This window comes from Giraffa tippelskirchi, chromosome 12 (genome assembly GCF_054371585.1).
Source record: "Giraffa tippelskirchi isolate mGirTip1 chromosome 12, T2T-mGirTip1v1.2.pri, whole genome shotgun sequence".
Lineage (NCBI taxonomy): Eukaryota > Metazoa > Chordata > Mammalia > Artiodactyla > Giraffidae > Giraffa > Giraffa tippelskirchi.
Window position 1 is genome coordinate 26,361,778 of NC_137286.1, and position 27,132 is coordinate 26,388,909.

The 27,132-nt window shown below is 37.7% G+C and overlaps 2 protein-coding genes across 3 annotated transcripts in view; both read left to right on the top strand.

The window, feature by feature from the left end:
- Nucleotides 1-1,135: 1,135 nt before the first annotated feature.
- DTD2 (D-aminoacyl-tRNA deacylase 2) lies at nucleotides 1,136-11,075 on the top strand. Of its 2 annotated transcripts, none has more exons than XM_081548062.1 (3): nucleotides 1,136-1,292; nucleotides 5,052-5,121; nucleotides 9,544-11,075. In XM_081548062.1, the coding sequence occupies exons 1-3, from the start codon at nucleotides 1,182-1,184 to the stop codon at nucleotides 9,867-9,869; spliced, it is 507 nt and encodes a 168-aa protein (XP_081404188.1). In that variant the 5' UTR covers nucleotides 1,136-1,181; the 3' UTR covers nucleotides 9,870-11,075. The 2 variants fall into 2 exon arrangements, with proteins under 2 accessions (XP_081404188.1, XP_081404189.1); XM_081548063.1 differs by having other exon boundaries at nucleotides 1,136-1,250.
- Nucleotides 11,076-11,104: 29 nt separating this feature from the next.
- HEATR5A (HEAT repeat containing 5A) overlaps nucleotides 11,105-27,132 on the top strand; it is a 113,813-nt gene continuing 97,785 nt past the window's right edge. The window contains exons 1-2 of the mRNA XM_081548032.1: nucleotides 11,105-11,206; nucleotides 11,871-11,956. The gene's annotated coding sequence lies outside the window, so the exon portion shown is untranslated. The remainder of the gene's footprint in view (nucleotides 11,207-11,870; nucleotides 11,957-27,132) is intronic.

Sequence of the window (27,132 nt, forward strand, 5' to 3'; positions counted from 1 at the left end):
AGAATAGAGACATAACAGTGCAGACAATGCAACTTGTCTGTGCTTTGCAGACAAATGTCAACAAATGTATGAACCCCTGAAATGCAGCAATCAGAGATAATACGAGATTTTGCTGTTTTTACAAAACGTGTAAGGCAGCCTGTAAGATAACCAGCAAACAGGCAATTTCAATTCTGTGTAGAAAGGACCTTTGATTACCCACGGATTATTTTCTTCAATCACACTACTTTGTATAGATAGCAACACTGTCAGTGATGTCATCTTCTAAAACAACAGACAGAAATGTATAGGCATATTGTGCCAGCTGAGCCCAAATCAATGACCTGGGTAATGCAGTCAGGGTAACACTATTATTCCTCATCTAAATCCTCCAAGACCATAGAAAAATAATGCTAATCTGATGCAGGTTCAAGGAATACGTTATGTGGGAAAGAAAATCAAGTACTTTAATTTTACGTACACTCTAATATGTACTTACAGGAAACACCACAGAATATATAGTTTTTACAATTAGGAGCATGTTTAAAAATATTAACAATCACAGGCTTTCTTGGATAAGAATATTTTTTAGCAAGGATATTCTCGAAAAGACTGATGTTCAAATATGTATTCATATAGCCTACCAATACCTTTCCACAAACGCGAGAACAAAATGATTTATAGCATTTCTGACAAGAGGCGGCAGCGTTGCTTTACTGATTGGGGTAAGGAAATTTTTTGAAAGATTTATTATACCTTTCAGTTTCACTACGCTTGTTTTGTGGTTCAATTGACTCATTCTATTTACCTATCTTCATAATGGGCATAATATGGACTTATGCAGATTTAATTTTTTTCAACGTTTGGAAACTTACGCGTTCTGAGATGATAAATGTGTCTTTAAAAGGTATGCAGGGAAGAGAACCACTGGGTCCTTAAACTCTTTTAAAAGTATCCACTGAGCGTCTTCTACCGAGTTGTAGGTTGGGGTAGAGGCAAAGATTGTATAGACTGAGGTGTGAAGCCCGCACATCCGGGTCCCCGGAGAGCCAGGCAAAGGCCCCGCCCACCTGAAGGCGGGGCCACAAGCGACCGGGAAGTTCCTCCGTCTCGTCGCGCCCCGCCCCATCCTCCCTGAGCGCTGGGGGCGGGCCTGGGCGGCCCAAGGCCGGAACCTGTGGGATATCCACGCAGCTTGAGCCATGGCTGACAGTGGCCGAACACCTCAGGCCCGGGCTCTCCTGCAGCAGTGCCTGCACGCCCGGCTGCAAGTACGTCCGGCCGAGGGGGACGTCGAGGCCGAATGGGTGGAGGTAACGTTGGCCCCACAGCTCCGGTTATCCTGTGGCGCGCAGGGGTGGTTCTCACCGCGCTGTCCTGGTGATTGGTACCCTGCGCTCCCTCCGAGCCAGCCGCCTGGCGCCTGCCAAGTGCTGTGGTCGGCGCTGGACTCCTGGCCCGTCCGCCCAACGCTGCTGTTAATGCCTCCCTGGCCTCGCCTTTCTCCTCAGTCTTGCATCACCGGCCCCGGCCCCTTCTCCCTCGGACTCCCAGAGGAGATTAAGAGGGACCCCGGGAATTTGAGCTTCCTCTCAAACGATCTATCTGAGCTCGGTGGACGGCCTAGTAGTCTCAGACCTCTTGCTTCAAAAGAGCAAAAAGCCTTGTCACTCCCGGCGCCTTGCTCGGGCTGCTGGTGACCTGTGGTGGTCTTGTTCGAGCTTCTAGGTTAGACTTGTTGCAAACGCTGAAGATGTGTTTTGACTTGTACTCCAGATCCCGTCGAATTCCCTCTTATGTTGGGTGCAGCTAGGTGTTAGCACAGAAATGAGACTGCGCATGAAACTTCCTTTCTCAAGAAACTTAAAAATTTGACTTACTTCACACTAGGTACAAAGACCACTACTTTAAATGTTACATTGTTATCAAACCCATTTCCTCCAAAGAATTTTAAACATTTACGCCAAATGTCCTTCGACTTGAATATTTGCCTTTTTAAGACAGCCTGCCCATATGCAAAATTTCGTGCAAAAAACAAATGTTCTTTGAGGCCCTGACTTATTTTTGGAGTAACCTGAAATAAAGTGAGGTCTTCCCTGGTGGCTCAATGGTAAAGAACTCACCTACCAATGCAGGAGACGTAAGATTTGCAAATTGGATCCCTGGGTCGGGAAGATCCCCTGGAGGAGGGCATGGCAACCCACTCCAGTATTCTTGCCTGGAGAATGGCATGGACAGAGGAGCGTGATGGGCTGCTGTCCATGGCGTCACAAAGAGTCGGACACCACTGAAGTGATTTAGCAGGACCACACGCAGAAGGGGAAAAAATTGTAATAATAATAAATAAAACTTTTGGAAGTACTAAGAAACTTTAATGGATCATTTCATTCACTCATCTGCTGAATTCCATCCCAGATCTAGCACTCTGTAACACAATCCTAGTTATTATTTTAAATACAACACGTAGACCATATGTGGGTGACTATTCTTATATCACAATCTGTTACCCTCTGGTAATTTGGAAATACTGAATATTTCTAAGCATAAACATTCCTATATTTTTGCCCTCCCTTTTTCTTTCTCAAAAATTCATTTCTTGTTTCTTTTGTTATGGCCTTTTAAAAATTTATCTTCCTTACTTTGAAATTTTATTCTTTCTTTTTGCCATCCTTTCCAAAGAGTTGCTTATTTTTATATTTACTTCAAGGGATGATAAATCCCAAACTATTAATCATTTATACTTCTTCCATGCTTCTTTATCTTCTTATATGATGTCACATTTCCTTATGCAAAAGCAAATAGTTTATTGCAGTCTGCCAAACTGTCAGTGTGTTTGTAAGCTTTAAAAGCTATTTTAAAGCTTTCTCTTCCACTCCCACACATGGTTAGATTAGTATAAAGAGTTGAGAAGTAATTAGAAAGTAAATTCTTTCCTCTTTCTCAAGCATCCTCCATTCTGTTATTAAAAGTTACAATTTTTAAAAAGCTTTTTTTTTTTAATTGTCACAAAGATTTGAAGGTTACTTTGTGTATTCTTGGTTTCATTCATTTAGACCTTTGCTCACACAGTAATGTTTTTCTTCCTGGGAGGCATGAACTTTTTAAACCTACAGTGAGAATTATCCGTACTTCTCTATATATTTGAAATGCTCTATTTATACCAAAAGAAGCTATAAGGAAAGTGGTTCTGTCTTGAAGAGGGGAATTTGTAGGTCACAATTTATGAGCTATTGTTTTGATAAACTAAAAGAAAATACCTTAATGAGGAGTGGTATGTGGTGAGTGGTAAGAACAGGCATTTATTCATGCAACTAATTAGATACTTAATTCTGATGTTGTTTAGTTATTAAGTCATGTCAGACTCTTGCAACTCCATGGACTGTAACCCACCAGGCTCCTCTGTCCAAGGGATTTTTCAGGCAAGAAGCCTGGAGTGGGTTGTCATTTCCTTCTCCAAGGAATCTTCCCAACCCAGGGATTGAACCAGAGTCTACTCTGAGCTTCCTGGTATAACATGTGTCCATATATGAATGTGCTTGAAAAATTTTGTCCTGTGCCAAAACAATCCCAGGAGAGAGGGCTGTCACAGTGGTGCAGGTATCTGTATCATTCCACCTGCCACCTCCTTACTACGGGTGTGCACTGGAGACACTTGCTTGTTCCAAGAGCACTATTTAACTTATTTTTTTTTGGTGGGAGGGATGAAGTTATTTTATTGAGGAGCTTTGGGAGAGGGTCAAAGGGCTGATAGAACAATGAGATCTGTCTTCCTTCTCCCAAGCTTTACCTTAGTCCTCTGAAAGACAATCACCCTTGTAGAAGCTTACTTCCTATCCAGATAGATCAGGTGTGAGTGCAGAGCTGTGTTTATATTTATTTATTTATTTATTTAGAAGACTATTTAGATAACACATAGAGCCTATAAGATAAAGTTGAACTTAAATGCACTCAACAGAGCCCCTATCATGTACAAAATAGTCTATGAAGTGCTTTGGGAGCTAAGATGTAAAATAAATTGTGTTTCAGTCATTAAATTTCTTTTCACGTACTTAATAAGCAGTTATATAGCTCTTACTATGAACCAGGCACTGTTCTAAGTACTCTACAGATATTAACTCCTTTAATCTTCATAATAGCTCTTGGACTCAAAAGGTTAATCTACAAAATAAAAAATTTAATGATTCACTTTGTAGCAAAATCAAAGTCATTTATCAAGTGTGTTCTTTGCATATAGTCTCTCTCCTACAAGAGCTAAGAAAGAAATGTCCAAGTCATTATATAAAATAAGCTTACATTCCTGGTAACAGACAACCTCTTGATGTAGAACTTAATATGAATCCGATTTCTAAGGTTTAATCATTGTGTATTTAAAGAATTAACAAAAGTAACAAAAAAATAATAGGACAGAAATTTCTTGGAGTTTATTACAATAGAATCAGACCCTTATTTTTATTACGTACAAGTATATGGATTAGTAAGAACGAAGAATAATGATGTCAAAAGACATATAAGTCACAATGTTGTTTATACATCAGTCATATCTGATATTATGTGAATTCATTTGATGTTGAATGAATAAGCCTCTGCAAAACTGAATGTTTCTAAAATCTGTCAGCTTTACTTGAGGAGGAGAAGTCTAGTTCATAATCCTAATGATTTTGATTAGAGGTTTGAAGGTATAACTTGGAGTCTTCACTGCTCTTGGCTGTTTGTTTTTTTTTTTTTTTTTTTTAGGTGCCATCAATTTATTTTTTAAAAGTTTGTTGAGCTCACCAGATTTATCTGGATTTTAAAATCACCCAGGGGTCTTACTTCTAGGAATTTACCTTATGAAAATACTTACCTTGACTGTATTTTTAACTTGATTTTTGAAAGAAATTGTAACTGAGGTGATTGAATATAGAAAAATACTTTATTTTCTCACATATTTAAGAAATCAAGTCTATTGTAAAAAGTTATTTCTCTTCTTTTGCATTTAACCTCTTACCTATAACAGTTGTAAAATTTTATTCATTTTCCTCTGTATCTCTCTATAGAAGTTCCTGATCTGAGTTTATTGTGGTTTCTCGTAGGTTCAGAGAGGATTAGTGATCTACGTGTGCTTTTTCAAGGGAGCTGATAAAGAACTTCTTCCCAAAATGGGTATGTGTTTAGTATTATTTGTTTTATAAGAGTGAGAGTGAATAGCAATAGATGAACCAGAAGGGGCAAAGAGTGCAATCTTATATTATACGGGTGTGTAAGTTATAAATGACTTAACTCTCTGTTTTTGACTTTATTTATTTTCCTGTTCCAAAGCTTAATGTAAGCAAGTGTAGTGGAATTCTTTTAAAATATCTGCAGCTTTTCGAATGGCTGATGGACTGGTTTAGAAGAGTGTACAAAAACACACAGAGACAACACAGCGAGATTTAGCCAAGGATGCAGAAACCTGTGGAAGCAGGGTGGCCACACAGAGAGAAACAGATGCTGCATTTCTTAATATAGTTTCCTTATCTCTTAGAGGCCCTAACAGGGGCATGTAGGTGACACTGTATACGCAAAATGTGGTTCAAATCTCTGTAGATCAGGCTTACATCATTATTATGGAAAAATTTACATTCTGTAAATTCTTTGTAGGAAATGCGTATAAATATTCTTGAATCAAGTTCGGTGTCATCATAGTCACACCTCTAGGGGCAGATAAAACAGAGTCAGTGTTCAGGCATCTCTGCAGGCGTAATTTACCTGCCTCCGTCTTCCCAGTGTTCTAAATAGTCTATACCACTGCACATTACTTTGATAATTACATAGGTTCAGATATACCAAATCAAATCATATGCTATCTCAAGACAGTATTTGATAGAATAATTATGTCCAAAAAAAAAAAAAGCCTGAGATAGTGGAGCTGTCTCTAAAGTTGGGGACAGGTTATCTTTCTCTTCATTAGTAAAGGCAGTACCCATTAGTTGGATTCATAAGAAGGTAGCTCAGATGGTAAAGAATCTGCCTGCAATGCAGGAAACACGGGTTCGATCCCTGGATCAGGAAGATGCCCTGGAGAAAGCAATGGCTACCCACTTCAGTATTCTTGCCTAGAAAATCCCAAGAACAGAGGAGCCTGGCGTGATGCAGTCCATGGGATCACAAAGGGTTGGACATGACTAAGTGACTAACACATATAAACTATACAGATGGGAAATGTAAACATATAACTATACAGATACATAGTTGTATCTGTATAGTATACATAGTATACTATACTATACTATAGTATACTATACTATAGTATACTATACTATAGTATACTATACTATACTATACACTATATAAACTATACAGATGGGTAATTGAAGCAGGCAGAAGTTAATTAACCTAGAAGAGCTTTGAACAGTGGAACTCAAGCATTAATAGCCCAATGAAGAACAACTTGAACAAAAGGCTAAAGCTTCTAGAGGAGATTTTATGCTGAGACATCAAACATGTTTGACAGCTTTGTCAGAAGTTGAAAACTAGACTTGAGAAGGGCCTGTGATAGGTAAGGATGGAAAGCCAGTAACTGTACTAGTTTGAAATTTGAATCTGGAGCTTTTAAATAGGGAGCTTTAAAGTGTTCAAAGAAAAAAATAAAATGAGGTCTCTTGTTAGTATGATTGCAGAGATTTAATGCTTGGATATTGGACATTCTGTCTGTTTCTGCTTTGAATTAAGGCCTTACTGACCGTAAAAAGTATATAGTAGAAATCTTCAAAAACAGGAAGGGCATTTTTTCATGACTTAATGTTGACTTTCTAAAGCTGTTTTTATATATTCTTAAATGGATCCTAACTATAATAAGGCAAAATGAACCAGCCAAACCCAAGCCACATTTTGTTATGTAGTAATTAAATCCTGTGTACATCCATGTATGTCTTTCTGAGTTTACTTTGAATACATACATGAGATTGTGATCAGTTAAAAGTCTGCCTTAACTCTTCTAGTGGACAGTCTAATACAAAGCTTTTATATATCATGATTCTCAGTAAAGAACTGTGACTCTTAAGAATCACATTCTACTGGTGTGAGTTACAAGCAAAAAAGTCCATCTGTAGTAGATGATAGTAGTAGCTTGTACTTCCCTCTATTCCAGGAGGCAAAGTAAGCCAGTATGATGGGATTCTCTTAAATGCCCCACCTCATACTTATTACATGGATTCAGATCTTTCCAATCAAATCATGTACCCCTTGGGAACATAACGACCAGTTATAGCCATAAAGTCTGAAATAGCATGGCTAACATAGAAATGTGCATAATCTTCTTCAATTCATCTTCAGTATAATTGGACAGAGATTCAGGGGCCCTGTCAAAGCTTTGCTTCCCATATTCATCATTAGAGATACTTGAGTTTCCAAAACGTGAAAGTGAAAGTCACTCAGTTGTGTCTGATTCTTTGCGACACCATGGACTCTACTGTCCATGGAATTCTCCAGAGTGGGTAGCCTTTCCCTTCTCCAGGGGAATCTTCCTAACTCAGGGATTGAACCCAGGTCCCCCGCATTGCAGGCAGATTCTTTACCAGCTGAGCCCCAAGGGAAGCCCCAAGATGCCATTAATTCATCATCTCATTTTAATTCTACTTACTGACATTTGTATTTGTATTTACTTCTACATGCTGATATTGGTGACTCAGTGGTAAAGAATCTGCCTGCAATGCAGGAGATACAGGTTTGATCCCTGGATTGGGAAGATCCCGTGGAGGAGGGCGTGGCAACCCACTCCAGTGCATGGAAAATCCATGCTCAGACAAGCCTGGTGGGCTACAGTCCATGGGGTCCCAAAGGAGTGGGATGTGACTTAGCAACTAAGCAACAACAACTGATATTTGCGTTATCAATCATCAATGCATGCATACTTACTCGTGTCTGACTCTTTGCAACTCTGGACAGACGACTCTGTCCGTGGGATTTTCCAGCCAAGAATACTGGAGTAGGTTGCCATTTCCTTCTCCAGGGGAATCTTCCTGACTGGGGAATTGAACCCCCATCTCCTGTGTCTCCTGCATTGAAGGCAGATTCTTTACTGCTTGAGCCATAGGAGAAGCCCGTATTTGTATGCCAACAGCATTAATTGAATTCTCAGAGCCAGCAGAGGGAGGTGTGTGGAAGTATAATAAATTATATTTACCTTTCTGGCCTATTATTTCAAAACTGCCTCTTTAGTCTGTCACTGGCCTGAGGCCTGGATAGCTGGGTAGTGATTTCTGTGGAATGAAATGCTCTGGAGAATTACAGTTTCCTTAAAAGCAATCAATAAGGACGGCTATATAGCAAAGTCCTATTTATAATGGAGAAAATTAGAAGTATTTTAAAATAGGTATTAGTTAAATAAAAATTGATAGTGCTTAATGCATAGCTTAGAAATTCATTTGGGTGTTCACCTTGGCAGGTTTTCACCAGGTTAATCCCTTGATTTGTAGAGTAAAAGCCTTATTGAATCCTTGCTGATATTTGCTACAGGCTTTCTAAAATTGAAACCATTGATACCCCACCAGAAACCATAGCTTTTCAAGCCTGATTATTCACAAAAGAATGTGAGGTTTCGTAATTCTTTACCATTTGTGTCCTCTCAGGACTGTTCTTTACAAGCAGAAGTTATTTATACCCTTTGTAGAGTAGAAAGAGTGTTTATATTAGGCATTTCTTTTGCTTATTGTTTTGAAAACTGGCCAGTGTTGAAATGTAAAAGTTCTCAAAGTTTAGATTTTTTTTTAACTCATATAAATATTTATGGTTATTTCAACACTTCTCACTAGCTGTGAGTGTACTTTCATAAATGGCATAAAAGTAATAATCCCATATTTTCCTGTATATATGTGAAGATAATACCAGTAACTCTATACCTTTGGATTTACTTTTCCAGTTGACAATGAATTTATTTTATTTTATTTTTTTTAATAATGAATTTCTGATGATTCTACCTTTCACCTTTATCCTTCTCTCACTGGTGATGTTTGTATTGATGAAATGATTAATCTATGTTAATAATGCTTTTGAGGTTATAAAACTCCAAAAGCAGCTAGTTTGTAACAGAATTGAACCTGGAACCTTTGCTTCAGCTTAGAACTCTAGGCAACTAAGTTTAAAATAATAAATGCATTAAAGTTTTTATTTAATATTCTTTGTTATAAAGCATAATATGTGTGTGGAGGATCTGTCATGGTCTTTTCCAGTAGGATTTGCTTTGAGATATAAAAAGGAACAAAAAGGCAAAATCTTCTCATATATCCCTCAAGAAAGCAATATTTTGAAGTTCTGGTATATGGTTAATTCTGTAGTCTTTTCTGGATGATTTTATTGCAGGAAGATCCTAACTGCCAAGTCAGATTTAAAACATCATGCCATTTTCTGCTTGAGATCTTCCTTGTTTTTCATGCTTAGGTCATTTAGCTTACTGAAGCCATTTTTGAAATCTAAATAGAGACTTTGGGTTAAAAGCATGTGCTGACAAACTGGATTTTCAACATGAAATTTGCTGAGTAGAAGATTGTTGTTTTTCTTCATGTTTGTTTTTTACTTTAAAATGTTTTCCCTTTCTTCCCCACCCAGTTAATACACTGTTAAATGTGAAATTAAGTGAAACAGAAAATGGCAAGCACGTCTCTGTATTGGATCTACCTGGCAACATTCTTATCATCCCTCAAGCCACCCTTGGGGGTAGAGTAAAAGGAAGAAGCATGCAGTATCACTGTAACTCTGGAAAAGAAGAGGGATTAGAACTTTATTCCCAATTTGTGAATCTCTGTAAAAAAGAATTAGCTGCTAATAGCAAGTGTGCTGAAGCTGGGGTTGTGGTGGAACACGGTACTTACGGCAATAGGCAGGTGTTAAAGCTCGACACCAATGGACCGTACACACACCTAATTGAGTTTTGAAAGTTTCGACAGCCGTAATTAGATTCCCTAGCCCCTTCTTTTTGAGTACACTAATCTGCAGCATTTTTAGAAAAGAAAATCCTGGGTTCCATCTACAACTCTACAGCCTCCTCATTGGATGACCTTGCCAGTCACCTAAACTGTGGATCTCAGTCACCTTCCATCCCACTTTCCCCTACACTGACACTCAGAAATTTGAAAAATCCTTCTCTTCACTTTATGATCATTGGTAAGAACATGGAAATGTTCCTAGAGAGCTGTATTTAAGCTTTTTGCAGTGAAGTATTTTGTACAATCAAGAAAAATATATTTCTTATGCCCTCAAATATATGTGGTATATAATAAAAATCACTATTTGTGTTAAAACTAGGTAAAACCCAGCACAAGCCAATTATAATTTTGTCAAATTTGTTTTAATATTTCAGATTTCCATATTTTGAATAAAAGAATATGCAATTTACTATTCCTTCTAATACTATCTATGAAAATGTAATGCAGAAATGTTATTGTGCATTTTAATATTATTTTCCAAGAATATCCAAGTGCTTTAAGTTATGTTAAGAATCTTTAATTGATATAGGAACAGGGGATGGGGGACTAAAAGTGGTTTTTGTTTAATATTCTTGGTTAATATTCTGTTTCCCAGTTTTTTACCAAAACAGCGTGTGTCATATTGTTTGTCTTTGGTTTTTAAAAGTTACTGTTTAATTAAATTAGTGTTCATAAATTTTTTAGGAAGTTCTTTTCTTGTTGATTTAGCTTGCTATATAATAGGAATAAGAAGGGAAGCTTTCTACTGGAATTACTTGAAAACAAGTTGATTTGTTTATTTCCGTTTTATTGACTTAGTGATTTGGACCCAGTGTCATTTTTTCTTTTAGTGTATTTTTGTGTCCTCCCCCCTCAAAATTCATATGTTGAAGTCTCCCAAGTGATGGTATTTGCAGATGGGGCCTTTGGAAGGTAGTCAGGGTTAATAAATCATGAGAGTGGGTGCCCTCATGATGGGATTAGTGTCCTCATAAGAAGAAACACCAGAGAATTGACTCACCCTTTCTCTTCCGGCCATGTGAGGATGCAGTGAGAAGGGGGCCTTTTACAAACGAGGAAGAGAACCTTTACCAGAAACTGACCATCCTGGCGCCCCGATCTTGAACTTCTAGCCTGAAGAGCTATAAGAAAATAAATTTCTGTTGTTTAAGCCACCGTAAGTGTATGGTATTTTGTTCCAACAGCCCAAGCTAAGACTGTGATATAAATAGCCAGTAAGGAAGACTTTTCAAAGCCAAGAGAGGAAGATCTGTAAGAAGTTGAAAGAACAAATGAATCAATAAAAGGTATTATTCATTTTTTGCAAACTCCTTTGACTTGACAGATATTTTAAAGAGTGAAAATAGTGTTTCTAATTATCAAAAGATGAAAAATTGAGTTGAATAAATATCTTAAGTAGCTGTTGAAAATTCTTTGTGTCGTATACAATTTCTTTAGGATTGGGTTCCTTAGATTCTTAAAGTGTCTTAAGAAAAAAATCCTCTTTTCTCTGTATCCTTCCTGTACTATTCTATTTTGGAACTTGAGGATCAATAATTGGCTTGGTACTGAGCTCATTGTCCTTAACTTTTACTTTATTGATTCACAATACACTTATTGAAATGTAATAAACTATTCATAAACTTGCAAACTCCAATTTTCTCAGAGTTTCTCCAAAGAAGTGTATGTCTTTCAAAAAGATTACGTGTTATCTATTTTAAATCATTTTGATGTATGTGGGTTGAAATGCTGACTCACAGCCCTAGATTGCTATTTTATAATTCAGGCAATTCTCCTTTAAAAAAAAAATTGCTTGAAGTACTTATGGAGAATAGCAATTTCAGCTACATGAAAGGTTATTAAGCAGAAGACGACACCCAAGTTTATTTCATTTCCCAGGAGGCTAGAACAAGAGGGAAAAAGCAAGAGAAATAGTAGATTTGAAAATAACTGTACTGTGTCTTTCTATAGCTCTCCTGCCCCAAGATGCTCCAGGAACCTTCAGCAGATACCTAGTTTTATCTTCACAATATATAATGAGGACAGTGCCCTGGAAAGTAAGAAAATGCTGGAATAATTTTCCCAAGATCATACATTAGGGAGCAATAATTTCCATCTCTCTGACTTTTCTTGTGGTGAGAGTTAAAATTGGTCCTTATAAAGGTTTAGCATCTCCCAGTGTGGCTCACTTGAGAAAGAATAGCCAGTAAATTGTTTTGCTTACTGAATTAAGTGGCTGGAGGGTTACACCTAATTTAGGTGTCTTCTGTCTCTGTTTTTCGAAGATTCTAGAATGTTTAAATTAGAGTATCTTTTCTTTTAACTGAAGTATATAGTTGTTTACAGTGTGTGTTAGTTTCAAGTATATAGCAAAGTGATTCAATGTGTATGTGTATATATATATTCTTTTTTCAGATTCCTTTCCCTTTATAAGTTATTATAAAATATTGAGTATAGTGCCCTGTGCTATACAGTAGGACCTTGTTGTTTTGTCTATTATATATATAATAGTATGTATCTATTAATTCCAAACTCCTAATTTGTCCTTCCTTCCCCTTTCCCTTTTGGTAACCATAAGTTTGTTGTCTATGTCTGAGTCTGTTAATATTTTGTGAATAAGTTCATTTGTGTCATTTTTAAGATAACATATGTAAGTGATATCATATGATATTTATCTTTGCCTGAATTACTTCATGTAGAATATCATTTCTAAAGACTATTTTATCTGTCCATTTTGAAAACTTCATGTATTCAGTTATATAAAATACTGTGTATAAGGCATGGACTGCCCGTGAGTATGAATTTATCTTGAATATAGTCATACTAGGTAAGGCAAATACTTTTACATTTCTTCATTAGTTCAAGTCAAAAGAAGACATGAAATTTGTGAATAATATATGTATTAGTGATTTATTGACTCCATAATGGAAGACCTGGGCTTCCCTGGTGGCTCAGAAAGTAAAGAATCTACCTGTGATGCAGGAGACCCAGGCTCAATCCCTGGGTGGAGAAGATCCCTTAGAGAAGGGAATGGGTACCCACTCCAGTATTCTGGCCTGGAGAACTCCATGGACAGAGGAACTTGGCGGGCTACAGTCCATGGGGTTGCAAAGAGTCAGGCATGACTGAGTGACTAACACAATGGAAGACCTAAACTTATCAAATGTAAGGATCAAATATGTAGAATCCTATGCCACTTGTTTCGGAGGATAAAAACTCACCTTGGTGTTATAAGAGAATGATGACATGTCAAATTTTTCTTATCTGTGCTTAACATTGCAGAGGATCTGATTTGTTACATTATAGTTATTTCTGAAAACTCACATGATAATGAAACCAGTATTTCCAGAAGTGCTTTACCTATTAATTTATTGAAATAAGACTACTTTCTGAAAGGGAAGATCTATTAGAAAACGAACATTTTCATTCTGAAGCCACACTTTGGTGATGACTCTAAATGTCTGTTTATTTTGATAGTCTCCTAATTATTCTCCCTCCATCCTATTTCTCCTGCCTCTAATCCCTTTTTGCAGATGATTTCCAAGGTAATGTTTCTAGAAAATTCCTTTCTGTATATTTTCATTCCACTGTTCAGAAACTTATAACTTTTTTTTTGGTCTAAGGACACAGTCTAAACTTATGAAGTTGGCATGAAGGTTCTCCTTACTCACTAGGAGTGAATGAACTCATGAAGGGCAAAATGTAGAGGACCAAAGTCAGAATCCTGAGAAAACAAAGTAAAGGCAACATATGAGAGGCCAGAGAATGGTATAGACATCAAAGAGACAGAGAGAACCAGAAAATGTATTGTTAACACAAGATAGTTTTCAAGATGTAAACAGTGGCAGGGTCAGTGCCAAATAGTGAAGAAATATTGGATTACACTGAGAAAAAAACTTCTGGGCCTAGCAGTTAGGTGTTTTCAAACTTATGGAAAATTGATGTAAAATTTGCAAGTTAGTAGGATAGAAAAGAATTCTTAATCTTTTTTCCTTTAGGTAGAGTGTTTCAAGGTTTGCCACTGGACCACCTGCACAGGAATCACCTGGGGAATCTAACATTTTACTAAATGCAGTTTGCTGGGACCATCCCAAATCTGTTGAATTAGAATCTCAGGACTTAACATCTGTCTAGTCACCAGTCTTCTCCCGGTGATTATTGTATATACTGGAATCTCAGAACCACTGTTACTTGAATGAAGCCCAGACCTCTAAGCTGGTATTACAGTTTTATAATCTGGCTTCAGCTTGACTTTCTAACCCTTTCTCCCTCTACTCCCCAATAGAAATTCTCCAGTATAGCTCTTTTATACCCTTCTTAGATCATGCCAATTGGTAAGTTGCCTTCTGCTTTCCTCTAAATCCATCGTTCAATATCTGGCTCAAGTTGGTCTCTTCTGTCATTTCTCCTGCCTTTACCTCCCCAGGCATTATGGTTATTCCACTCTTGACACTTGTTATGTGTATTAGGAGACTGAGTACTTCACCTTTTTTATGTTTATATGTCCTAACTACAAGAGTATAAATAATATTGGACAGAGACAATATAACATGAGCACACACACGGTTTTTCTTTAAATCTCCCAAAGTTCTTCCATAGCACTGTGTTGTCCATGCTCAATACTTCACAGTGTTACCTGAATTAATATGGAGGCATGTTGGGGGCTAGAATACTCCTGATTTTGGTTCAGTTTTACCAGTATTTCTCATAGATTTCTTTGCCATTAAGGAATAAAAAGTTGGAATGTGCAGGAACCAAATTTAATACCACCACCCCCTTTCTTTAATACAATAGATAATACAAGAAAAGTTAAAAAGACAAACTAAAACAGATTTTTGAGATTCAACAAAAATGTAGGCATTGCTATTCTATTTTGTTGCTTTATTATATCAGGTTGTTAAAGAGAAAAACACATACCCAAAATGGTGTCACTTGTGCTAAAGCCCATGATACCAAACCTAGATTTAAGATCTAACCTAATTTCAGTTTGAAATGTGGTCTTTTTATAAAAAAAAAAAAAAAAAAAATGAAGAACAGTTGACTTACAATTGTAGCAGTTAATTTCTGCTGTATAGCAAAGTGATTCAATTATACAAATATATATATATATATATATATATATATACATTTTTCTATTCTTTTCCATTATGATTTATCATAGGATATGGAATATAATTCTCTGTGCTATACAGTAGGACTTTGTTGTTTATCCATTCTGTATATAATAGCTCACATCTGCTAACCCCAATCTCTCACTCTACCCTCCCCCATCCCTCTCCCCCTTGGCAACTACAAGACTGTTCTCTATGTCCACAAGACTGTTCCTGTTTTGTAGATAGGTTCATTTGTGTCATATTTTTAGATTCCACATGTAAGTGATATCATATGGTATTTATCTTTCTCTTTCTGACTTACTAATCTCTAGTTGCATACATATTGCTGCAAATGGCATTATTTCTTTTTTTTTTGTTTTTAATATTCCTAAGTAGTATTCCATTGCGGAGCTTCTAGTGGTAAAGAACCCACCTGCCAGTGCAGGAGATGTAAAGTGATGTGGGTTTGATCACTGGGTTAGGAAAATCCCCTGGAGGAGGGAATGGCTACCCACTCCAGTATTCTTGCCTGGAGAATCCCGTGGACAGAGGACTCTGGCAGGATAAAGTTCACGGAGTCACAAAGAGTCAGACATGACTGAGCAGCTAGGTACACACAATCTGCCATGTGGGTGCGCTCTATCCTCAAGAAGAGGAAGCCATCTATATAATAAAACCCTTCAACCCTTCCCCCTAAAGATGTTTTAGCCTAAAAGTAGTTCTTTCTTTTCTTTTGCTAAGAGCTACCTTGTCCCAACCTTCTTCCTATAAAATGCTTCCACTTTTTACGACCCCTCCTAGCATCTCTCTAGTTGCTCAATAGGAGGCTGCCTGATTCATGTATTTCTCAATAAAGTCAATTAGAGTTTCAGCTTCCTTGCCCTGTGGCATGTGGGGTCTTATCTCCTGGATCAAGGATTGAACCTGTGTCCTCTTCCTTGGCAAGTGTGGTGTCACCACAGGGTCACCAGGGAAGTGCCAGTTTTTAAAAAAAGTTTTTTGAGTCCCTTTTAAAGTAAACCTTTTAGGAATCAAATATAAATGTCTTTTGGTATTAATAAATACTAATTTTGATACGACAAGCTTTAAGACCCTTCTACATTTAATTACAAAGTGAAGTGAAAGTCGCTCAGTCGTGTCCGACTCTGCAACCCCATGGACTATACAGTCCATGGAATTCTCCAGGCCAGAATACTGGCGTTGGTAACCTTTCCCTTCTCCACGGGATCTTCCCAACCCAGGGACTGAAGCCAAGTCTCCCACATTGCAGGCAGATTCTTTACCAGCTGAGCCACAAGGGAAGCCCATATTTAATTAGAAAATAAAGCAGTTCTGTGGAATGCATCACAAATAGTAACCAACTTTATGATAAATATGATCCTACTTCTTTTTACTGGACTTTCCCATATAAATGAATTCTTTATCCTGGGTTATCTTGCATTTTTCTCTTAAGAAGCTTAATAAAATTTGACCTATTACATCAGCTTTTTTTTTCCTGAATGTGAAAAGAAGAATTTATGTAGAGAATGCACCACACCCTCTGTAAGAGTATCTGAGAACGATTAGCTAATACTGTTATAAACAGTTGGGGTTGGGAAAGTAATTGTGGACTTTTTTTTTGAGGGGGAGAAATGGAGTCTTTAGGGCAGGTCTAACTATACTAGCAAAAATGCCATCCTTGGCTCCAACTTTGAAATATTGTTTACTTAGCTTTGTACTAACATAAATAAACTGAGACACACTTTCTACTCTAGGTATTCTTTTACTTTGTAGCCCCAAGGTAAGTCTCTTTAATGAGTAGATATGATCATCACAGTTGCATTTTCTCAGTGCCTAAATTATTTTATATCTTGACTACATTCATGTAGTCCTCATGACTTATTTCTTTTCATCCTATACATACTTCACCCTTTTCAAGCCAGGTGTTGGAAATGTTCTAACATTTTCTTAATACTGCATCATCGATAGTTGCTGTCCATTTGAAAGTTATAATCCTTAAAATGTGCAGGTCAGCAGTGGATCTGGGAGCTATGTGACATACAGATGGTTCAAGATATGACCCTTAACCCCAAGGAATTTACCAGCTAGTAGTGGACATGATAGACACAGAAATGTACTAAGTACTGTGTGACCAGTGATATCTAGACAATGCTATCTCTGAGCTATAGAATAGCAACAGAGGGAGAAGATATTTCCAGCTGGAGTGGTGAATCCCTGTGTTAAAATAGGCATGGCGACCTGAGCCACCGCTTGTAGAATGGGTAGAATTTCTATAGGCACAAGTGAAGTGAAAGTCGTTCAGTCATGTCTGACTCTTTGCGGCCCCATGGAGTATACAGTCCATGGAATTCTCTAGGCCAGAATAGTGGAGTGGGTAGCCTTTCTCTTCTCCAGGATAGGCACAAGGGATGGGGATAATAAGGTGTCACTGAAGGCTTTTTAAAGAGTGACATAATTAAGACAGTTGTTTTGCCACTTCATGTGGCTTTTGGGATCTTAGTTCCCCGACCAGTGATCAAACGCACACCCCCTGCAGTGGAAGCACAGAGTCTTAATCACTGGACCACCAGGGAAATCCCAAGTCAGTTTTTAAGAGAATTGTCCTGACAGTGGTATATAGGCTTCCCAGGTGGCTCAGTGGTAAAGAAGCCACCTACTACTGCAGGAGACACAGGAGACCCGGGTTGGATCCCTGGGTGGGGAAGCTTCCCTGGAGTAGGAAATGGCAACCCACTTGAGTATTCTTGCCTGGAAAATCCCATGGGCAGAGGAGCTTGGTGGGCTACAGTCCATGGAGTCACAAAGAGTCGGACATGACTGAGCACACTGCATGCACGGGTGGGGTACATATGGGTTGCCGAGAGAAGGAAATTTTGTGACAGGAAGACAGATTCTTAATTTTGGTTTAATTTTTTTGAGTAGTGCCAACATAAAGGGATTTGGCTTCACTTATGGCACCCCACTCCAGTACTCTTGCCTGGAAAATCCCATGGACAGAAGAGCCTGGTAGGCTGCAGTCCATGGGGTTGCGAAGAGTTGGACATGACTGAGCGACTTCACTTTCACTTTTCACTTTCATGCACTGGAGAAGGAAATGGCAACCCACTCCAGTGTTCTTGCCTGGAGAATCCCAGGGACGGGAGAGCCTGGTGGGCTGCTGTCTATGGGGTTGCACAGAGTCGGCCACGACTGAAGCGACTTAGCAGCAGCAGCAGCATAACATGGTAGTGCCTGTGAATATGGAAATAAACAAAATTGGTGATATTGAAAGGTGTTTTGAAAAAAAATACACTTCAGGACATCTGATTAGTTGTGAGGGAGCTAAAAGGAATCAGAAATCACTCTAAGATTTCATGTATGGGTTACTGAGGAAGATGAATTCAGATTTTAATACATTGAGTTTCAGGCACCTAAAGCAGAAACGTCTACTAGATTTGTCACTCAGGGCAGAGAGAGTACAGAGGCACTCAGTAATATTGGATGATTAAATCTTGTCTATTTATAGGGTTTCAGTGGTCACTTTTATAAATAAGACTCTTAAATCTGGACTCTCTCTGCCCTGAGTGACAAACCTTTTAAAGTTTTCACTTTCAAAGTAGTACCGTCTACCAGATTTGGTAAAATCTTGTTCATAAAAGTGATCGTTGAAACCCTATAAATAGAAAAGATTTAATCATCCAATATTACTGAGTGCCTCTTCGGGTAAGTATAAGAGGCACACTAAAAAGGAGAAGGCAGTTTCCTTATGTATGTTACAACAGAACTGGCGTGTTAAGAAAGTTAACCGAAGCACAGAGAAACTAGAGGTGCCAGAAGAGAGGTTAAAACGGCACCATGGAAATCTGGAGATGGGAGAGATTTCATCTAGTAAAGGGAGCGCTGGCATTTTAGTATAATTTTGAAGGTGAGATCTATGAGAGACGATGTAGAGAACAACAAAGGATTTGAGTTCTAACCAAACTTATAGTAACAGAAGGAAGAAGAAGATTGACAAAGGAAAGAAAGGTTAGACAGGTAGAAAAAGTTGGAGAAGTGGAAACACTTCTCCATGGAGAAGTTAATGGAGTTCAGGTTTCAAGAATTGGGGAAGTTGGTGCAAACATACAGAAAACTTTAAATTATTACATAGTTAACACTCCCATACCCACCACTTAGATTCTGCAATAGGCATCTTGCTGTATTTGCTTTACTACCTATGTATCCATCTGTCCATTCTAAGAATGAGGTTATTTGCTTACAAAGGGTTTTGCTGGTGGCTCAGATGGTAGAGAATCTGCCTGCAATTCGAGAGACCTAGGTTTGATCCCTGGATTGGCAAGATCCCGTGGAGGAGGGCATGGCAACCCACTCCAGTATTCTTGCTTGTAGAATCCCCAAGGACAGAGGAGCCTGGCAGGCTACAGACCACGGGGTCCCAGAGAGTCGGACATGACTGAGCAGCTAAGCACACACAAAGGTTTTAATTTATCCCCCTTCTTTTCTCCCCTTTAGCCTCTACTGGTTAGCTTCTCCTCTCAGAGGCCCCGGTTGCATGTGAGCCTGCTGCATTTCACTTATAAACGCAGATTCATTATACTTACATTATAGAAAAGCCTCTATACTGTGTGCCTCTGTCTTTAAAGAAATGTCCCAAATGGTGACCCTGGGAGAAATAACTTTTCCACCTTTTCAGTTAGGTTAATTAACTGTCCCTAGAAGTCTATACCTGAGACAAGAGAAGAGTCTATTTCTAAATGACCCATGATTTGTCAAGTTTTCTAGTAGTTTTTCTGAAAAGGGGGCAACAGAGGATGGGTTGGTTAGGTGGTATCACAGACTCAATGGACATGAGTTTGAGCAAAATCCAGGAAATGGTGAAGGACAGGGAAGCCTGGTGTGCTGCAGTACATGGGGTCGCAAAGAGTTTGAGCCACTGAATAACTAGTAGTTTACCAAAGTACAGTCTGAGGATCTCCCTAGTCAGAATTACTAGGAAAAACTTGTTAAAAATGTGGATTCCTGTATCTCACCTTGGACTTACTGAGTCAGAATTTCTGAACAAATGCCTAGAAACTGCATCTTAAATCACTTTTTCCTACCTGTGACTCGTACAAACCAGCATCTGAGAACTAATGGTATAGCCTTTGTGGTGATATATCTGAACCAAGACCTGGGAGGCTTCTGTTGGAGTCTTGGCTTTTCCATGGACTCTTGTGTGTTGCACTAGCCTAAGGTAACTCACTCCCTTCAGGACTCATAAGGGAGGGAATTGTACTTGACAAATTCTGAAATTCCATTCAGAGAATCCCAGGGACGGGGGAGCCTGGTGGGCTGCCGTCTATGGGGTCGCACAGAGTCGGACACGACTGAAGTGACTTAGCAGCAGTAGCTACCATTTTGTGGAACTCTGTAAACTGAGTGTTATAAATCAGCAGTTGGTTAAACTTTAATCAGATAAACTGAAAAAAAAAGTTTCAGTTTGTGTCCATTTGAGCTATAATTGTTTCTTTTAATTCAGCTAGTATATGTGTTACTCATCAAAATAACTAAATCCTTCTCGCATCTCATGAGTTTTCATTTGGTTTTGAAAGCTGGACCGTACAATGGGCTTCAGGCATTTCACTCAGCCCTTTGCCATCTCATAGCTCTCTGTTTCCGTGGAGATTCCAATGTTCATAGTCTGCCAGTCCATTTTGAGCTGTTGCTACTCAGCATTCCTTTTACATTGTTGATAATATCCTTTTCTTCTTCTTCCTATAAAAAAGTGACTTATTTTCTCAGGGCTCTGAGTTGGCAGAAATTATTGCAAGTTTTAAAACTATTTACCAGTGAAACAGAAAAGTGTCTTATTGTCTTAAGCAATGATTAAATTTTCTGCCCTCAATCACCTTGATGTTGGGAAGCTTTTTTTTTTTTTCCCCATTATAAATCTGGGCCTAATTTTCATTTCAAGGGAATTTCAGAATATTGTTTTAAATGTTATTCAGTGTTCTTGCTATCATCTCATAAATGATAATGATGAGTGCCCGTACCCTCCAAATTTTTTTTTAACTGTTTTCCTTTTTTGTAGCATTGTAAATTTGCTGTGTGCTAAACTTTTCAAAATATTTTATTGATTGATTCTTATTTACTGAAGTCATATGCTCAGAATAAAGTTTATCTAGTATATAACTCACATATTTGTGTTTATCCTAAAAATATGTGTAGGAGTAATGATATATTAATTTCTATATTTTATCCTCTCTTTTTCATTTACAAATAGGGGAGAGAAATTACACAAGTATTTTGGTACTGGGCCACTTCTACTCTCAGTTTGGTTACTATTTTAGATTAGGTAATTAACCAGATACTACCTAGTAAGTGCAAAACAGTAGTAAGCATTATGAGAAGCAGATAAGTACATTGGAATATGCCTAACATTAAGCTTACAATAGTAATTCATTGTGAAGTACATAATAATCAGTAGAAAAAACACTGGACTTTAGCCTTCCTAAAATTTCTTTGTTAGACACATTCAGAATTCAAAAGGCATAGTTTTTTAAACAAGAATTTGTTTAGAAGCAGTTGTACATAGTGGATAAAAAGGTAATCATGTTTCCCTCCTAAGTTCCTGTCTTTATGTATTTCAGGAGACAGAGGGATTGGGGCATGAATGTAGATTTGGAAGTTAGCTACACATACATGGTAGTTAAAGTCACTGAAGTTAATAGCAATGGTTCCTCAAAAATTAAAAATACTACTACCATATGATCTAGCAATCCCTCTTCTAGGTATACATCCAAAAGAAATGAAAGCAAGGTCTCAAAGAGACATTTGCACACCATTGTTTATAGCAGCATTATTTATAGTAGCCAGAGATGGAAGCAGCCCATACATTCTTTGAACACTGGATGAATAAACAAAATGTGGTATACACACACAGTGAAATACTATTCAGCCTTAAAAAGAAAAGGAAATTCTGTTACATGCTGCAAAATGGATAAACCATGAAGACATGATGCTAAGTGAAACAAGCCAGTCACAGAAAAAAAAAAAAAAAACTATTGTATGATTCCACTCATATGAGGTATCTAAAGTAGTAAGTCATAGAAACAGAAAGTAGGATAGTGGTTGCCAGGGGCTGGTGGGGAGGATAAGCTGTTGCATAAGGAGAGTTGTTTAATGGAATAGAATTTCAGTTGTGCAAGATGAAAAAGTTCTAGAGATACAACAGTGTGGGTATACATAAACTATGGAACTGCACACTTTTATAAAAAGTCACCAAAGTGGATGATATTTTCTAAGACAGTGTGTAGAAAAGATGTCAAGAGATAAACCTTAAGGAAGCCTGTGCACCCTTGGAGCCCCCATGCCACAACTAGAGACTCTGTGTGCTGCAACAAAAGCTCCCACATCACGCAATGAAAATACTGCGTGCCAGAACTAAGACCTGATAACAGCCATATTATATATATATATATATATATATATATATGGGTTTTCCAGGTGGCTCAGTGATCAAGAATCTGCCTGCCAATGCAGGAGATGCAGGTTTGATCCCTGGGTTGGGAAGTTCCCCTGGAGGAAGAAATGACAACCCACTCCAGTATTCTTGCCCAGAAAATCCCATGGACAGAGGACCCTGGTGGGCTATGGTCCATAGGGTTGCAAAGAGTTGGACACAACTAAGTACAGCATGCAGTGCAGTATGAAGAAAGAAACAAACAGTAAGAATCTGATTATTTAAGAAACAGGCAGATTAAGAGATGCCATCAGGAGGCTAGCTAACAAAGAGTGAGAAGAGAAGAAGCAGAAGAATTCTAAGAGACATAGAATCCAAGAGAAGAGATAATTTCTATTTAAGTAGATCTTAGTGAACAGTAGCCAATCCAGTAAAGAAGTCAAATAAGGTAGAACTTTTTATGAACCACTTAGTTTGACAACTGGGAGGTCACTATGAACCTTACAGAGAACACATTCCTTGGAATTATATAAGTGAAATATCTTGAAGATTGAATGGGACTAAGAAAATATAGTACATGTAGATGACTCTCAGAAAATTGAGTATGAAGGAAATTGAAGAGTGTAGTTTTGTGGGAGGGCAGTATTAAGGATTTTTTTTCTTATAAGATGCAAAAAATCAGCATGTTTTTAAAGGAAGAGGAAGTAGAGAAATTAAGAAGAAAGGTTTATGGAGCAAAATTATGGAACAAAGTATCATATCAAAAGTATTGGTAGAGAAATTCCAGGCAAGAATACTGGAGTGGGTTGTCATTTCTTCCTCCAGGGGAAGTTCCCTTTATTCTCACTTTATTACCAATACCTGTTATTTTCCATTTTTTAAAAAAATTATAACCCTCCTAGTGCCTGTGAAGTGGTATGTCATAGTTCTGATTTGCATTTCCCTCGTGACCAACGTTAAACATTATTTTCACGTGCTCAATCTCCTTTTGTATATCTTTTTTGGAGAGATGTCCATTCAAATTATTTACCTATTTTTAACTAGGTTATTTGTCTTTTTATTGTTGATTATAAGAGCTCTTTATATATTCTGGATACTTGACCCTTATCAGTAAATGATTACAAATATTTCCTCCTATTTTATGAGATGTCTCTTTATTTTCCTGATAATGTCCTTGAATAAGAAAAGATTTAAATTTTTATGAGGTCCAGTTTATTTCTTTGGTTGCTTGTGCTTTAGGTGTCATATCTAAGAACCTGGCATATTTATAAATATATCCCTTTCCACTCTCAGAGTATCCCAGTAGACAATAAGTTGTATGGACACTCTACTAATAACAGTCTCAGGGATAGGTAATTAGAAGCCCCTGGGCAGGTGGATGAGTAAATACTCACTTATTTTATCCTTACTTCACCATAGCCAGTGTCATCATTTGGCATCTCTAAAGAAAATCTGCCAGCAGTTACAGTTGCCATTTTGTATACTTAGTCATCAAATTTAATACATTGAGCACCTACCATGTGTCAAGCACCTTTCCAAAGGGGGAAAAATTACCCCTGGAAATTGCAAAGAGAAAACTTTAAAAAATGCTTTTTTTTTTTTTGTAAAAGTAATATAAGCAATTACAAATAATGAAAAGATTAAAAAACCTGTAAGTTCATTGCTCAAATACCATTATTTCACTTTCATATGTTTTCTTATAGTCTTTGTTTATAAACATATCCATATTTTAGTGCAGTGAAGTGATAAAAGGATTTTATATTTTGCTTTTTTATTTATTTATTTTTTATATTTTGCTTTTTAAAAACAATATTTTATCATAACACTTAAGAAAAAGATTTTTTAAAAACTTTGATCTCAAGGAGTGTAAGGAAGAGGAAGCAGACAAAAGGAGAAAATGTGTAAGTCAATAAAATATTATTAAGATGAGCAAGAATGGCCTATAGATGGATTTGTGCTATGGTCTGTGAATGCCTGTAGGTTAGCAAATCGAGTTTGAGAGTATGTAATTCTATTCCATATTATTAACATTTCTCTTTTCTTTCTGATCTATGACTCTGGCTCCACTGATTATCTTAACTATATTATATGGTTAATTTAATCTCTAGCTATTGTTCATGCAAGTCAGTTAAATATTTGCATCTAGATAAGGTTCTTAATTCTAAGTCTAAAGCTAAACAAGAAGTTTGACATATAAACTAATTTTTATTAGAATTCCTTCAGCAGTAATGTGTCCCAAAGGAGTTAATAATAGATCTATCTTCATAAATGCAGTAACTGATAAGAATTTTCATATTTTATAATATCATATATAGTTTTTCCTCATGTATTATAATTCAGCAACTATACTATTATCAACTAGTTAGAGTTTTGCCCTTTTACTGAGTAAATTCAATTTCCTGAGGTAGACAAATAATCTTTGATTATGAATTTTACAACAAATTATTTGAATTGTAATTTCACATTATCTTGTGTGATTAATATTCCAGTACATTTAATTTTTAAGTGGATGATCATCCATCATAAGTTTTTACATTCAAATGTCTGCAATTGGTGAATAAAGTTCTGGTGGGATGCCTTATATGCTACTTATAAAGGATGAAACATTCCTGAACTAAAGCACTAAATTCTTCTCCTAAGTTGCCTGTCTGCAGGTAAAGTGTACCTGCCTAAAGAGCTTGCAGCTGAAATTGAGGATTTGTGTAATATTCTTCAGTCCTACCTCTGGCTTGACCTATCCTGTTCCTTGGGCTTTGGCTCATGTTTAGAACTGAGCCGCTAATGTCATTCAATTTTTCTCCTTCACCTTGATATACTCCATGATTAATTTGGCTTATGATAGTGTTTCCTGTGGTTCCCATCAGGAACTTTCTGGCAGGGAAAAATTGACAGGCTGACCAAGGAGTCTTCTCATTCCTCTCAGCCCCACTTTTATTGATTCCCCACAGACACCTCCTTCCCGCTTCCTGGAGTCAGCTCTGGATCCCATCATCCAGAGCCTTCTCTCCCTGGCCACAGTGAGTTTGTTGCTGCTCAGTCCTCCTCTTTCCACTGAAACCTTCTGGTCTTGCTGTTTATTTCTTCAGGATCACAATCTCCCTCTTTTCGAAGGTGAAAACTATATGAAAGAAGTAGCTGGAAGAGATCTCCAGGATTTTCTCTCCCATCTCAGGATACAGCATTCAACATGGACTTCCTAAAGCCGCTTTCCTTGTCTTTCTATTGAAAGCCAGAGGAATGACTCCTAACCATGAGATTTTACTTACTTATTCATTCATGGCCATGAGGGCTGTGGGATCTCAGTTCTCTGACCAGGAATGGAACCTGCACCCTCAGCCATGGAAGTGCAGAGTCCTAACCACTGAACCACCAGGGAAGTGCCTAACCATGAGATTTTAAAGGCAGATATGAAGGAAAAGGGTATCATAGCAAACTACAGAACCATTTTAGGTCTTCACTCCTTGCCGGTTATGCCTCCCTGCTCCCGCTGCTGCTAAGTCGCTTCAGTCGTGTCCGACTCTGTGCGACCCCATAGATGGCAGCCCACCAGGCTCCCCCGTCTCTGGGATTCTCCAGGCAAGAACACTGGAGTGGGTTGCCATTTCCTTCTCCAATGGACGAAAGTGAAAAGTGAAAGTGAAGTTGCTCAGTCGTTTCCTAGTCTTAGTGACCCCATGGACAGAAGCCTGCCAGGCTCCTTCGTCCATGGGATTTTCCAGGCAAGAGTACTGGAGTGGGGTGCCTTCTCCGTATGCCTCCCTAGGAGGAGATAAATAGGAGATAGCCGTTTTCCCCCACAAGTCCATGTGATTGACTGATACCAATCTCATACATAGAAGTTGATGTTTATATAGCCAGTGGTAAGAAATTTACTATGAATACAAATTTGATGTGCCATATGCATATGATTTTGTTTTGACATATAACAGTAACAGTTAAAAGAAAAGTAAATGAAAATAATTTCATGGAGGTAGCAGGATCCTATCTTTGTTTCTTTGAATTTAAAAAAAATAGTTGCATTTTCAAGGTGATGCTAATAATAAAATTTTAAAATAAATATATGACTACATACCTATAAAAGAAAGACTTGTAAAGGTGTTTAACATATCTTATACAGTTTTTAATATATGTGGTACTATATTAAATATAGTGGACAAGATAACAGACAAAGATTCAGAAGACCTGGTTTTAAAAATCTTACTTCTGGAATCTTGTTCCAAACATAGACAAATTACTTAGCTATTGATTCATGTCAATGTATGGCAAAAACTATTACAATATTGTAAAGTAATTAGCCCCCAACTAAAATAAATAAATTTATTAAAAAAAAAAAATCTTACTTCTGGAATCTTGTTCCAAACATAGACAAATTACTTAGCTATCCTGGGGTTTGGTTTCTATTTCTATTTACTGTGAAGGGATTTTTTGTGAGAATAACAATAGAATATTTGAATTTTAAAATTGGAGATCTTAGAGATCCTGTAGGAGAAGGAAATGACAACCCACTCCAGTACTCTTGCCTGGAAAATTACATGAATGGAGGAGCCTGGTAGGCTACAGTCCATGGGGTTGCAAAGAGTCGGACACGACTGAGTGACTTCACTTTCTTTCTTTCTATAGTTCCTTTTGGAGAAGGAAATAGCAACCCACTCCAGTATTCTTGCCTGGAAAATCCCGTGGACAGAGGGGCCTGGTGGGCTACAGTCTATGGAGTTTCAGG

Coding starts and splice junctions, on each gene's coding strand:
- DTD2 (XM_081548062.1), top strand. CDS start 1,182: ATGGCTGACAGTGGCCGAACACCTCAGGCCCGGGCTCTCCTGCAGCAG. Junction 1,293..5,051: donor TCGAGGCCGAATGGGTGGAG/GTAACGTTGGCC, acceptor GGTTTCTCGTAG/GTTCAGAGAGGATTAGTGAT. Junction 5,122..9,543: donor AGAACTTCTTCCCAAAATGG/GTATGTGTTTAG, acceptor TTCCCCACCCAG/TTAATACACTGTTAAATGTG.